This window comes from Anoplolepis gracilipes, chromosome 3 (genome assembly GCF_047496725.1).
Source record: "Anoplolepis gracilipes chromosome 3, ASM4749672v1, whole genome shotgun sequence".
Lineage (NCBI taxonomy): Eukaryota > Metazoa > Arthropoda > Insecta > Hymenoptera > Formicidae > Anoplolepis > Anoplolepis gracilipes.
Genome location: NC_132972.1, coordinates 5,829,095 through 5,841,526, shown reverse-complemented (window position 1 = coordinate 5,841,526; position 12,432 = coordinate 5,829,095). Strand labels below are relative to the sequence as shown.

Genomic DNA, 12,432 nt, shown 5'->3' with positions numbered 1-12,432 from the left:
AATTAATAAGTTATTTTTTGAAGAGAAGAATTAAAATAGAACCCTATATAAATATTTGTATAGAAATATTTAGTTTCTAATATTATATATACAGGGTGTCCCATGAAAAATAACTGAAACTAATTAGTTGTCATTTTTAAACATATATATATATATATATAAGGAGTAGGAAAATTAATATTTTCTAACACAAAATATTTAGCAGCTTTACATGTATATGAATTAAAGACAATCGGAGATACTTTTATCATTTAATAAACATTTATAAAAATGCCAAAACAACAATCATAATAATATATACTTAAATATTGCATCATCAAAATTGGAACACAAATAAAATCTCTTATATATAGGTATTATATATATATATATATATATGTAATTGTGCAATATATATGTAAATGTGCAACATTAGAGTAAAAAAATTGAAAAAAGGCATTGTTTCGTTGTAGGATACAAATTATATTATGCTTTAGAATTTATAGTAACATTGTATGTTTATGTATAAATACTACTTTATTTGCAAACTTTCTTATATAAAAATGCAAATTTTTCAAAAAGTTTCAGTTTCTTATTTCAAAATACATAAAAAATATGTAATTAATATGCATATATTAATAATAATATTTATATCACAATATTCTAAACATATATAGGGTGTCTGGTAATTACCGCCCCACCCTTCTAGGGCAGATAGAACAGGTCAAACTGAACATAAAAGTCCTCTATACTATTTTGCGATTTGCGCAATAATTATTAAAATATTAATTAAAAACGCTCAGCGTATGAGCGCGCGCCGTATATAGCACTCAGCATATACTCCAGGAAGCGTTTTGCAGACATCTACTATACGTAGGTGTCTCTTAAATATAAATCAATAATAATCAATATTCATAATAAAATATTCATAATAAAATAATATTCATATATGTATTATATAATAATAAATTGTCAACATCTTTCGATTATAATTCATAAACCATACATTTCTGGGGATATGTGCATATAACATCTTTTTCTTATTAGGTGTGCAAACACCCTATCACCTTCAAAATTTGTACAAGTATTTTTAAATCATTTTATATAGAGAATATATACAGAATAATATGTAACATGTTTTTGAAAAATATTTTGATATAGTCTAGTGTAGTGGCTAAGGTGTATAAAATGGAATTTTACAAAAATATATGATAATAATAATCATTCTAATATAATTACATAAAAAAGCAAAATAAAAGTCACAATCTTTTCGAAATTCAATTTTTGCGGCTCAAAATATGGTACATAAAATATATATGATTTTTAAAAAAATTAAAAAGAAGACTTATACTTAATGTTTATAGTAACATTTAATTATTCCAAATAGTTATACAAACTGCCAAAACTTGTTTAACATTTATACAATGGACGAATTTACATTTATACGATGGTTATATTTTCAAATGCATCTACTTTATATTGAAACTGAAAACTTTTGAGAAACAAAGAATATTTTATTCTTCATAATACATTGTCTTTAGTGTACTTTAATTCTTGCGATCTCTAAGCGTATCATAATATCTTAATAAAAATATTTAAAAAAATGTTAAAAAAATATCTGTGCATAATTTTAATATTTTACTACAAATTTTATATTTTAGTAAAATTAACTCTCTTGGAAACTCTATTCGGGACTAACTGTGATTCAAGAACAGCGGCATTATCCTTTGGATAAATTTTTGCCAACCATTCATTTGGTACATAATGAGTGCTTTCGAATCTACAAAAGTATCGTTCTATCTCTACATTATCGATCCATTTTGGTGGACAGCGCGAAATAATACCTAAAATAAAAGGAAAGATATATATTTTATATCATACAAATGAAAAAGATCATAAAAGATATATAATTTATAAGAATTCTATGAATATTCGTACGTTGTGGCACATAACACATTTTAGCTCCTTCGATGAGAATTAAATAATGTGGTTGATTATAGATTTCATTTAATCCATCTTTATGGTTAAAGATGTGCAAATCACCAGGGTTGCTGGTCCAATGTGAGACTACAGTGCAATGAACTTTTTATGGACGAAGATTTACATTTAAAATGCCAACCAATTATCACGCCAATGTGATTATTATTTCTTTTAATCGGAGAAAGTTCGATACTGTTAAAATAATATTTCGCTGAATGTTGTACAATCATACCAATTGCATATTTGACTTCGTGAGTTCTTATTTTTAGTTGTCTTTCTTTTAACATATCAAATTTAACCTGTACATGTGTGAAAAATGTAATAGCAGAATTTAATCGATATGTTGTCAAGCGATTTTTAAAAGCAAACTATATTCTAATTTATATGATAAATAATTCTAATTATAGTTAGTATAATTTTTGATGTATTATAAATAGTATACAATGTGTAATAAGTTACCGTCATTGGCTTCATGTAAAAATAACTATATTCTTTACATAATAATGTAGTCAGACTCCATAACTCCCACTTATAACTTGTAGTATTTATTTTTGGTAGCTTATTATTTGTTAATATCCACCTTATCATCTAAAAAAACAGACAGTTAACACAATTTCGATTATAAATAAGAAAATAAAAAAAGTTTATTACTTATATTTATTGCTTATAAAATATAAAATATATTAATTCATGAATTTAACAAATCATTCAGATTAAGATTTAAACTTGATTGTTATTTTTATCAACTTATGCCAAAATTAATAAAAATACCAAAATTAATAAAATGTGCCAACAGCTGTAGAAGTAAATAAAAAAGGATTATTATTATATCTCCCTCTAATAATGTTTAAAAAGTAATTTTGAGATGAGTCGTCGCCCAAATAAAAATATTCACTAACATCTAAATCTTCTGTATCACTGAAAATAATAAAAAAATATATCCACATGTATATATACATAAGCACATAATTATACTTATGTATGTGTATGTACATGTATATACACACACATATATACGTTTGTATGTCATGTATACATACATATACTTATATATCATGTACACATACATATAATATACATAATGAGTATTTATCGTAATTAATAGCAACGATTTCTATAGCACTAGCGATAAATTGATTAAAAATAATGCAAATAAATTTGTTTCAACTAATAAATTGTATTTTTAAAATTATCAGATATGACGGTAAAAGATCTTTTTCAGTAAAAAATAAAAAAAAGAGTTTAAGTAACTCTTTTTTTTATTTTTATCTTTTAAAAAATTATACAATTTTTAAGAAATAAATTATTTGTCATTCTACGGATAAAATTACGGTAAATATTTACATAAGGTCAGCTCTTTCAATGACCTTGACTTATGTTGTCAAGGTCACTGTCCTGAATAACGTTCAAAGGGTTTTAGCCATCGCTCGTTGTTTGTTAGAAAGTTATAAACAAAAAATGTTTCATTTCGGAATGCCATAATTATTGTATTTGTTACTTTATCTTGATATATATTTTAAATATTTTCATAACACACACGCACACGCACACACACACACACACATATGGGGGGCCTTCGGCCCCCTCTCCTGCACCCGCCCCGTCCACCTCGCTTCGCGTGGAAAGTTGCAAACCCATGTGAACTTTGCTTTGTCTTGCAACGTACATGCGAAGCGAGGTGGACGGGGTGGGTGCGGGAGGGGGAGGACCGAAGCCCTCCTTGCACCCCTCTGTGTGTGTGTGTGTGTGTGAATGTTATGAAAATATTCCTTCGCTCATATTTATATTATTCCATGCAAATAAAAATGAAAATTATTAGTACTATTGCACATGTATGTAGAAAAATTATAATATTTCAAAGTCGCATATTTTAGAAACTAAACGAGACCGCCAATTAAATTATTAGGAAAAGTTGATCAGTACTTTCCTCTCTATAATATATATATCAAGATCAACATCATCGGCGAGGTGTGACTTTTTCTAGATATTTACCTAAAATAATACTGTCCGAGACATTTTAACAAGATTAAACTTATTGTTCTTTAAAAGAGTTAATAATATTTACTTCAGTATGTAGTGAAATATTTATTACAATATTATATATGAAGTAGTGTTCAAAAATTATATATATTTTATAAGATTTTTTCTGTTCATAACTTTTTAACAAACAACGAGCGACGGCTAAAACCTTTTGAATGTTACTGGGGGTGATGACCTTCACAATATATGTCAAGGTCATTAAGTTCTGAAGAGGCTGACCTTATGTGAATATTTATCAAAATTACTTTGTTATTTTGTATGTATTTAGAGTACGATTTATGTAGAGTTATCTAAATTAATAAATAATTTAATTAAATTAAAAATTTTTATAAATAAAATATAATTCAAAAAATATAACTTTATTAAAATATTTGTGCTAATACTAATCTTTTTGAAAAATAACAAATAGAACCGCACTGATAATCACATCTTATACAAACGCAACATAACATCAGAAACCTAAAATTATAGTTATAATTATAATTATAATTATAATTATAATAACCTAAAAGTATAATTCTTTTAATACACACATATACATGTACATACATTTGTATGAAATTTTTAAGCTCATATAAATAAATACATTTTATATTTAAAATCTATTAAGATAAAAGTGTATATGTAATTTACATAATAATATGAATAAAAATTCTGTTATTCTATTAATTATTTTTTTAGTTTATTTAAATACATAAAAGTGTTTATGTGTAAAATATAATTTTAAAAAATCGATTTTTATAAAAGAAATATTATGATATTGTTTCATTTAAAAATTTCAAGATACCTCTGATTTTTTATTAATAGAAAGAATTTTGATTATTTTTCAGCGTCTATGCATTTTGATTATTTTTGTTTTGTATGTTACGTATATATGTATGTACGTATGTATGTACGTATGTATGTACGTATGTATGTACGTATGTATGTACGTATGTATGTACGTATGTATGTACGTATGTATGTACGTATGTATGTACGTATGTATGTACGTATGTATGTACGTATATATGTACGTATGTATGTACGTATGTATGTATGAACGTATATATGTATATATGCGTACATATTTATGTGTATATTTAATTTAATGTATATTAAAAAGATTCTAAAACTAAAATTATATAAGTACTTACTATTTCGGTTTCCATACAATTACAATATCGTTACACCATTTTTCCCGCAGAACGCAGCGATGCCGAGTTTTCTGGCTACGCTGTCATATATAATAGGTAATAATAACCACTTATCAAAACATTCTGTGATCTATGTCATAGATTTCATTAGAAAATTTATATTAAATATTTATAAAATATATAAAACATAATTATACTCGCGCATAACCAACTATTATATAATTATAATTTAACGTAATTTAAATAAATAACTTACAAAATCTATATATTTGTCTTTTATATCAAATTTCAATTGTTTATGTAACTCATGGTTTTTTAAATCAAGAAATACAAATTCCTCAAGTACATTCATAATTTGTTTTGCTTCTGTTTCATTCCAGAAATTATCATTGATTTTCTTGTCTCTTCAAATGAAAAATTTATCATCAGGTATGAGAAAATTAAATGAGCTGGATATATATTTTTAAGGCGAGATAGTACTTCTTGCGCAATTTTATCTAGCCATGTCTTTATGGCCGAGTAAGACACACGTGGTTGAAAATATTGTATCGCAATGGTAATTAGCCGCTCAAAAAGTCATTTTTTTTTGGCAAATTCAAAAATTTTTCTCGCTTGTACGATACTCGATGTTCTTTTAGACGTCGAAAAAATATACTAAGGTCATATATACTTGTCAAATTGCAACTTGATGTCCTAAAAAAATATTTAAATATTAATTGTATTAACTTTAATTTATAATAAAAGTATATTTGTTTAATTTATAGAATTTTACCATAATTGTTTTGCAGAAATTATTCTATTCAGCTCGTCTACAACAAAATAATAAAGCGTAGACTTTTTAGCTATAGTATACAGATAAGAATCAAGTGAGATATACAGTCCAGATTTCAATATTTTTATTGCACTATCTGATAAGTTATCCTCGGACATCATAATTATTAAATGCTGTAGTTGTTTTATTTTAGTTATATATTCTAGACATGATATAATTTCTTTTTTAAAATCTATTTTAGAGTCATTAAAAATTTTCTTCTGTTTCTTTTTGTTATACTTTTTTTCGCAGAAGGACACCTATAATTAAAATAGAAAAAAGTTATTAAAAATGATATCAAATAATGATACAATATAAGCAATAAATTTCAGGCATATATACATATCTAACATACAAACAAATATTTAATTAAATACATATTAATATTTTGAATAAATAATTTTAATAACTTAAAAGTATTATAAATAATATCAATTTTATTATTTAATAGAGAAATTATATTAATGTTTTTAATTAAATAGTAACAGTATAACAATAGTAATGAATCTAAAATCTCCTTCAAAAACAATGACAACTAAACAAGCAAAGGTGGAATGTCGTTAAAAATGTTTAAAAATGTAATATAACAATATACCTTCCGGAAAATATTTAATTTTTACAATCTTCAAATCATCATAACATTGATTGCATATAATGCTTTATAAAATTGTAGAAACTATAAAATTTTAAGAAATAATATGGTTTTAATATAATTTTTCCAAGATATATCATTTATGAATTATGAATGTTTTAAAAAGAGTATAATGCATAAGATGGTCCATTTTAAATGATGTATTGATATTTTTCAAAAATAATAGCTTTTATCACAAAATGTTTTGTGCAAAAGTTTTGTGACTTCAAGGTGATAAGATGAAATAATTACTTTGCCTCAATATTTTTTCATGCACAGAATAATGAAATGAATCAATTGGTGTAATAAAAACACATAGTTGTCTTAAAGATAGATATGTAACTGGTTATTGCAAATTTATAATTTTTCCTTAAGACAACTATGTGTTTTCTTTACACTAATTGATTATTCTCATTATTTTGTGTATAAAAATAGTGAGGTAAGATAATCGAAAAATGAAATTTGTAGGATATTTCATAGTTTATTCAAAATTAGGTATAATTATGTCAAATTAAAGTATAAAATATCTAGTCAACTATTAAATTTTTGGCCATCATACCCTCATAACTTTTTACGTAGATATTGCGAAAAATTGATTTATATAAAAAATTAGTAATTTAGAACAATGTTCCTTCTCCATATAATCTTGATACGTGCATAAGATCAAATTAATGGCACTATTTCCCTTTCTAAGTTACAACACTTTTGCATAAAAATCGTTTTTCGGTGAAAGCTTATTTGTTTTTGAGAAATATTAATGCATTATTTAAAATTAGTCATATAATTGCTTATAATTTTGAAATAAATAAAGAATTATTGAACTGAATGAAATGTAATTATTGAATATTTACATAAATGTTTTTGAGTATTATTATACAAATAAAGATTTACATATACCTTTTTATTATTATATTTTAACATTAATATACATAAAAATAGTAAGAGCATTCTGATTTGTACTTTTTCATGTTTTACACCATAAAATAAAAGAAATATCTTTTTAATTATATAAAATCGCATTTATCGTAAATGATTTATCAATAAAAACCTTCTAATATACTGGTAAAAAAGTTTTTTTGAAAGCTATATTTTTAATAATTTAATTTATATTTAATAGGTTAATTTATTTAAAATTATGACATATGTTTAAGGATGTAATAATAAAAAACAGTAATAAAGAAGAGTAACTCTTATGCGCTATAATTTATTAATAAAACAAAAAAGTGAAATTATAATTTACGATAATAATTAGTCACATACTATGAGCAATAGCAAGTTAGCCTGATGCATAGCTAGGAATTGATCGATTTATTATAACTTATCGAACCTTTAGACATTAGGATAGGGATTTCAGATTTATTAGAATTTAAGAATTTTAATTCTTTATAATTATATTAAAGTGTAATACCATGAGCAAGTTCAATGTGTAGTGAAGCAATAGGCATAACTTATGATAAGATAACAACATAACTTTATATTTTGGCTTTTAGTAAAAGTATTTTGTTGAATGATAAAAATCGGATATGTAAAATAAATACAAAAATGTTAATTTAAAAAATTTATAAATAAAAAATTACCTCTGATAATATTTCTTTTCCCAAAACTTATTCAGTTGTATATGGTGGAATTTTGTACACGTGGCCTGAAAGTTCACGACATCCTCGATGCTGACTCTCTTGTTTTTCAGAATTATAGTAATCACTTCTTCGGGCAAGCATGTTGTCTTCTTAGTCATCGTGGAAAAAATACAGTAATGCACAAAATAGCTTCCAATTGATGTTAATTTACTACCTTTATATTATCAATTATATTTTTATTTATATCGATCTGAATGGTTCCTCTTCTTTTACGTTTCTGACGCAGTTGGACACATCCACTCAATGCCATCTGGTGTTATGCGTTTCCATCTTTCTGTTTGTGTGTGTGTGTGTTTGTGTGTTAACATTGTCTTTTATGTGTGTTCAGGTTGTAAATGCATTCTTCTTCGATACAAGGGCTTCAAACTATTATTTGACTGACCAATCAGGATAGACAGTTGGCAAAGATTTGTCTGTTCTTGGTAGAATCTTTCTATGCGATTGCCTTTCACTACTATTGAGATTCATAATTTATTATTTTTTAGACTTATGACTCATGATTTTACACATTTCTTAAAACTGAGATTTATAAAAATATTTTTTTTACCGTTAAAACTTAATACCAGTTCAGAAAAACTGTTTGTTCCGAAGTAGCGATTAATATTAAATTTTTATCTATTAAAGTAAAGATATATTCTTGTATGTTTGTGCGTTCTTCCTTTTTGGACGCATGTATCACGTCAGGCCTTTTCTGACAAGAGGGGGGTTTTTAGTGGGGATTATTATGCCTGCGCTCCATTGTATTATAATTAAAGATACTTGTCAATATTTTTAACTTACGATATGTACATGTTACTGAAAAACACAAATTTATCGCTCATCATTTTAATATTTTAGCTTTATCTAAGATAAAAGTCGTAATGTAGATTAAAAACAAATTAGTTTTTAATAGCAAATAAATTAGTTTCTTATTAGAGATTGAATAGTAAATCGAATCAGATCTATATTGAAAAAAATTTTTAATTCTACTAATATTATATTTTTTTTTATTAAACTAATTATTAATATAAAAGAGTGATGGCAAAAAGACCTGTTTCTTGGTCCATTTTTTGGACCTCGAATTTCAAAAACTTTTTTTCGTCGACGTCTTAATAATTATAGACTTATTGAAAGATAAAGAAGGGATAAAAAAAAAATGAGAAAATTATTTCAATTATAAAATTTTATATAATTTTAGCTGGTATACTGTGTTTTTTATGAGATTTTTATGCAATCAGCGCTGATTGTGAGAATTAAATTTATGAGCGCTACGTCATTGAAATGGTACATAAATTTGTCAGCAGATGGCAATGTCATTCGACTCGTCACTCGTCAGTCGTCAGTATGATGGCAGTTCGAGTGGTAGGTTTCTGTGATTCCGCGTATTGTTGTTTACTTTTATAATAATTTAAACTCTAAACTACATACGATTGTATCGTACAAGAATATTTGAAGATGGAGCCGCAAGATATTTATTATAACAAAGCCGAATACGTTGAAACGGTAATAGATAGCTGCAATAACTGAAGTTTACTATATTAACAAAGTATAGATTTATCAAAAATTATTTTATAGTGAAAATCTGAAACTTTATAATTATTGTTAGAAATAACAATAAAAGCGACTTAATCAATTTAATTCTTTCGCGGCACTCGTTGCATTTGCAAATGCCGAGTATGTGATACATATAACCTAATTCTTTTGTCATTTCAGGCTTCAGGAAATAAGGTGAGCAGGCTGACAGTACTGTGCGGCTCGCAAAATATTGTATTACATGGAAAAGTGATAGTACAATCTGACGCTATCATTAGAGGTGATCTGGCCAATGTCAGGACTGGTCGCTATTGTATAATTAGCAAGAATGCAGTCATCCGACCACCTTTCAAGAAATTCAGCAGAGGGTGAGTCAAATTTTCAATTATAATTTATATGCGTTGTATTGACAGCTTTAATTTGCTTATTGAACATTTTGATACTATATAATGCCAGCAAACATGTATATGTAGACTAGCAGCTTGCGATGTAAGCAAACAAACATGATTCTGTAATTGTATTAAATTCAAAGTACCATGAAAATATTGTTTTGTTGTAAAGCGATGAATCCCTTGATTAGGGTTGCCTTTTTTCCTTTAACAATGGGAAATCATGTGTTTGTGGGAGAACGGGCCATTGTAAATGCAGCACTAGTCGGCTCTTACGTTTACATAGGGAAGAATGCCATAATCGTACGTACAACAATCGTCCAGTGTCTGTGTGTGTGAGTACAAGGGCAGTTTTTTCAATCTATCAAACTTGTCTCGCTGTAGGGCAGGCGGTCGGTCCTAAAGGACTGTTGCTACATCGAGGACGGTGCGGTCGTGCCACCTGAGACTATCGTGCCGTCCTTCACTCGTTTCGCTGGCAGTCCGGCGACATGTGTCGAAGAGCTGCCCGAGTGCACGCTGGATCTCATGATAGACTTCACGAAGAACTATTACGAACACTTCTTGCCGGCGCGGGTTTAATGTTTATTCAGCGATACATGTATGATAGTATTCAGTCAAAAGGTTTGTTCCTTTCAGCTGTGTACTGTATTGAGAGAGTGATTTGTCACTCGTGAAATATAATCAATTGTTGAAGTAAGAAAGAGAAGAAAGAAAAAATTGAGGATAAACCGAAGCTATAAGACTACAACAATCTATGATTTTTGCATCCAATGTTTCTTCTGTCATATGTTTACTTTGTTTATAAAAAAAAGTATAATATACATATACTCACAGTCACATGATAACAAAATTTTTATTATATTTTACTGTACAGCTGAAAAAAATGAATCTAAGATCGGCCGCGTAAATTTTTGTAAATTTGTTATATTTTTTCCTTTGATCGAATAAAGAATTTTTTTTATAATAAAATTTAAAATAGAGTATCTTGTATATTTATGTATGTGTCACAACATTGAAAATATTGTGGCCGATTTTGACTGATTTACTTAACTTTTGCGACACTTTGTACACACTTATACCAAGTTATTAATGGAAAGATCTATTTATTACATTTCGTACATATTTACTTTGTAAGTAATTTATTTTGCGGTGTTACATAAAGGGTGTAAAATAATCTTAAAATAATCTTAAGCGAGAAGAAATAAAATTTTATAAGGTTTCTTATAAAATTACATTTTAATTTAGTGTAAAATAGCAACAAATTTAACAAATGTTTGATTCTGTAATTTGTTTTACGAATATACATTTTTGCTGGCATTTAATCAAAGTAATCAATGATTTTTTCGGTATTTCTTCTGTCACACGTTTACTTTGCCTCTAAAGAAAGTATAACTATAATACATATATTCAAAGACACATGATAATAAACTTTCTATTATATTACTTTTTATGTCACAATAATTTAAGTCCAGATAAGGTACAAAGCGGCGAAAAGTATATATATATATATATATATATTCCATAGCATAACATATTATAACCCAAACAAACTAACTCTGTGATCTCGATAGTGATATTAGTGGTATTAGTGATATAGTATCAAGTATCATAATGACACTATCGATGTCATGGAATGTTGCTTCGTTTTGGTCATAATGAGCTAAGGAATACTTTTCGCCATAATCATATCTGCACTTGATTTGTTGTGGCATAAAATATAATAGAAAGCTTGTATTGTGTGTTCTTGAAGATACATATTATTATTACACTATCATTGGAATAGTAGTTTGACTCGAATCATCATTGGCTTAGTATTTATAAACGATACTTCCTTCCCCACTATTTGAATCCGTATTCTTTCAATTTTAGACTTCTAAAGAAATTTTTCTGGATATCATGTAATAATACATAACAACGTTAAAGTTTAAGTTTGGATTTTATGCCAAGTAATTTAAATTTTAATTAATTTTTACTTTCATATTAGATAATTTGAGATATATTTTACCCATTTTTTATTATCTCTAAATACGGCAATGTATAACGAAAGATGGATTTTTAAGAAATCAATTTTACAATCAATCAGGCTGCACTTTTCCTCCTCCTAATATGTACCTTCCATTAACTAGTAGTAGATTGAACCGATCTCGTCGTGAAATGTGAAACGTTCGTTTTTTATTCGACATACACCTTCTTCTATGGACAACCAATTAGATTTGCGTCTCTTCGGTTTGATTTACTGTTCTAGAATCGCTTTTCTAACAGGATTTTGAAATGACTGTCATTCCATAAAATACTAATTTATTTATCGCAATTA

The 12,432-nt window shown here is 26.6% G+C and overlaps 1 protein-coding gene and 1 pseudogene across 1 annotated transcript; one reads left to right on the top strand and one right to left on the bottom strand.

Moving 5' to 3' along the window:
* Positions 1-1,609: 1,609 nt before the first annotated feature.
* LOC140663976 (uncharacterized) lies at positions 1,610-8,428 on the bottom strand (annotated as a pseudogene).
* A 1,099-nt stretch (positions 8,429-9,527) lies between these two features.
* Positions 9,528-11,635, top strand: LOC140664291 (dynactin subunit 5-like). Its single transcript, XM_072889302.1, has 4 exons — positions 9,528-9,696; positions 9,907-10,094; positions 10,307-10,418; positions 10,500-11,635. The coding sequence occupies exons 1-4, from the start codon at positions 9,649-9,651 to the stop codon at positions 10,695-10,697; spliced, it is 546 nt and encodes a 181-aa protein (XP_072745403.1). The 5' UTR covers positions 9,528-9,648; the 3' UTR covers positions 10,698-11,635.
* Positions 11,636-12,432: the final 797 nt, after the last annotated feature.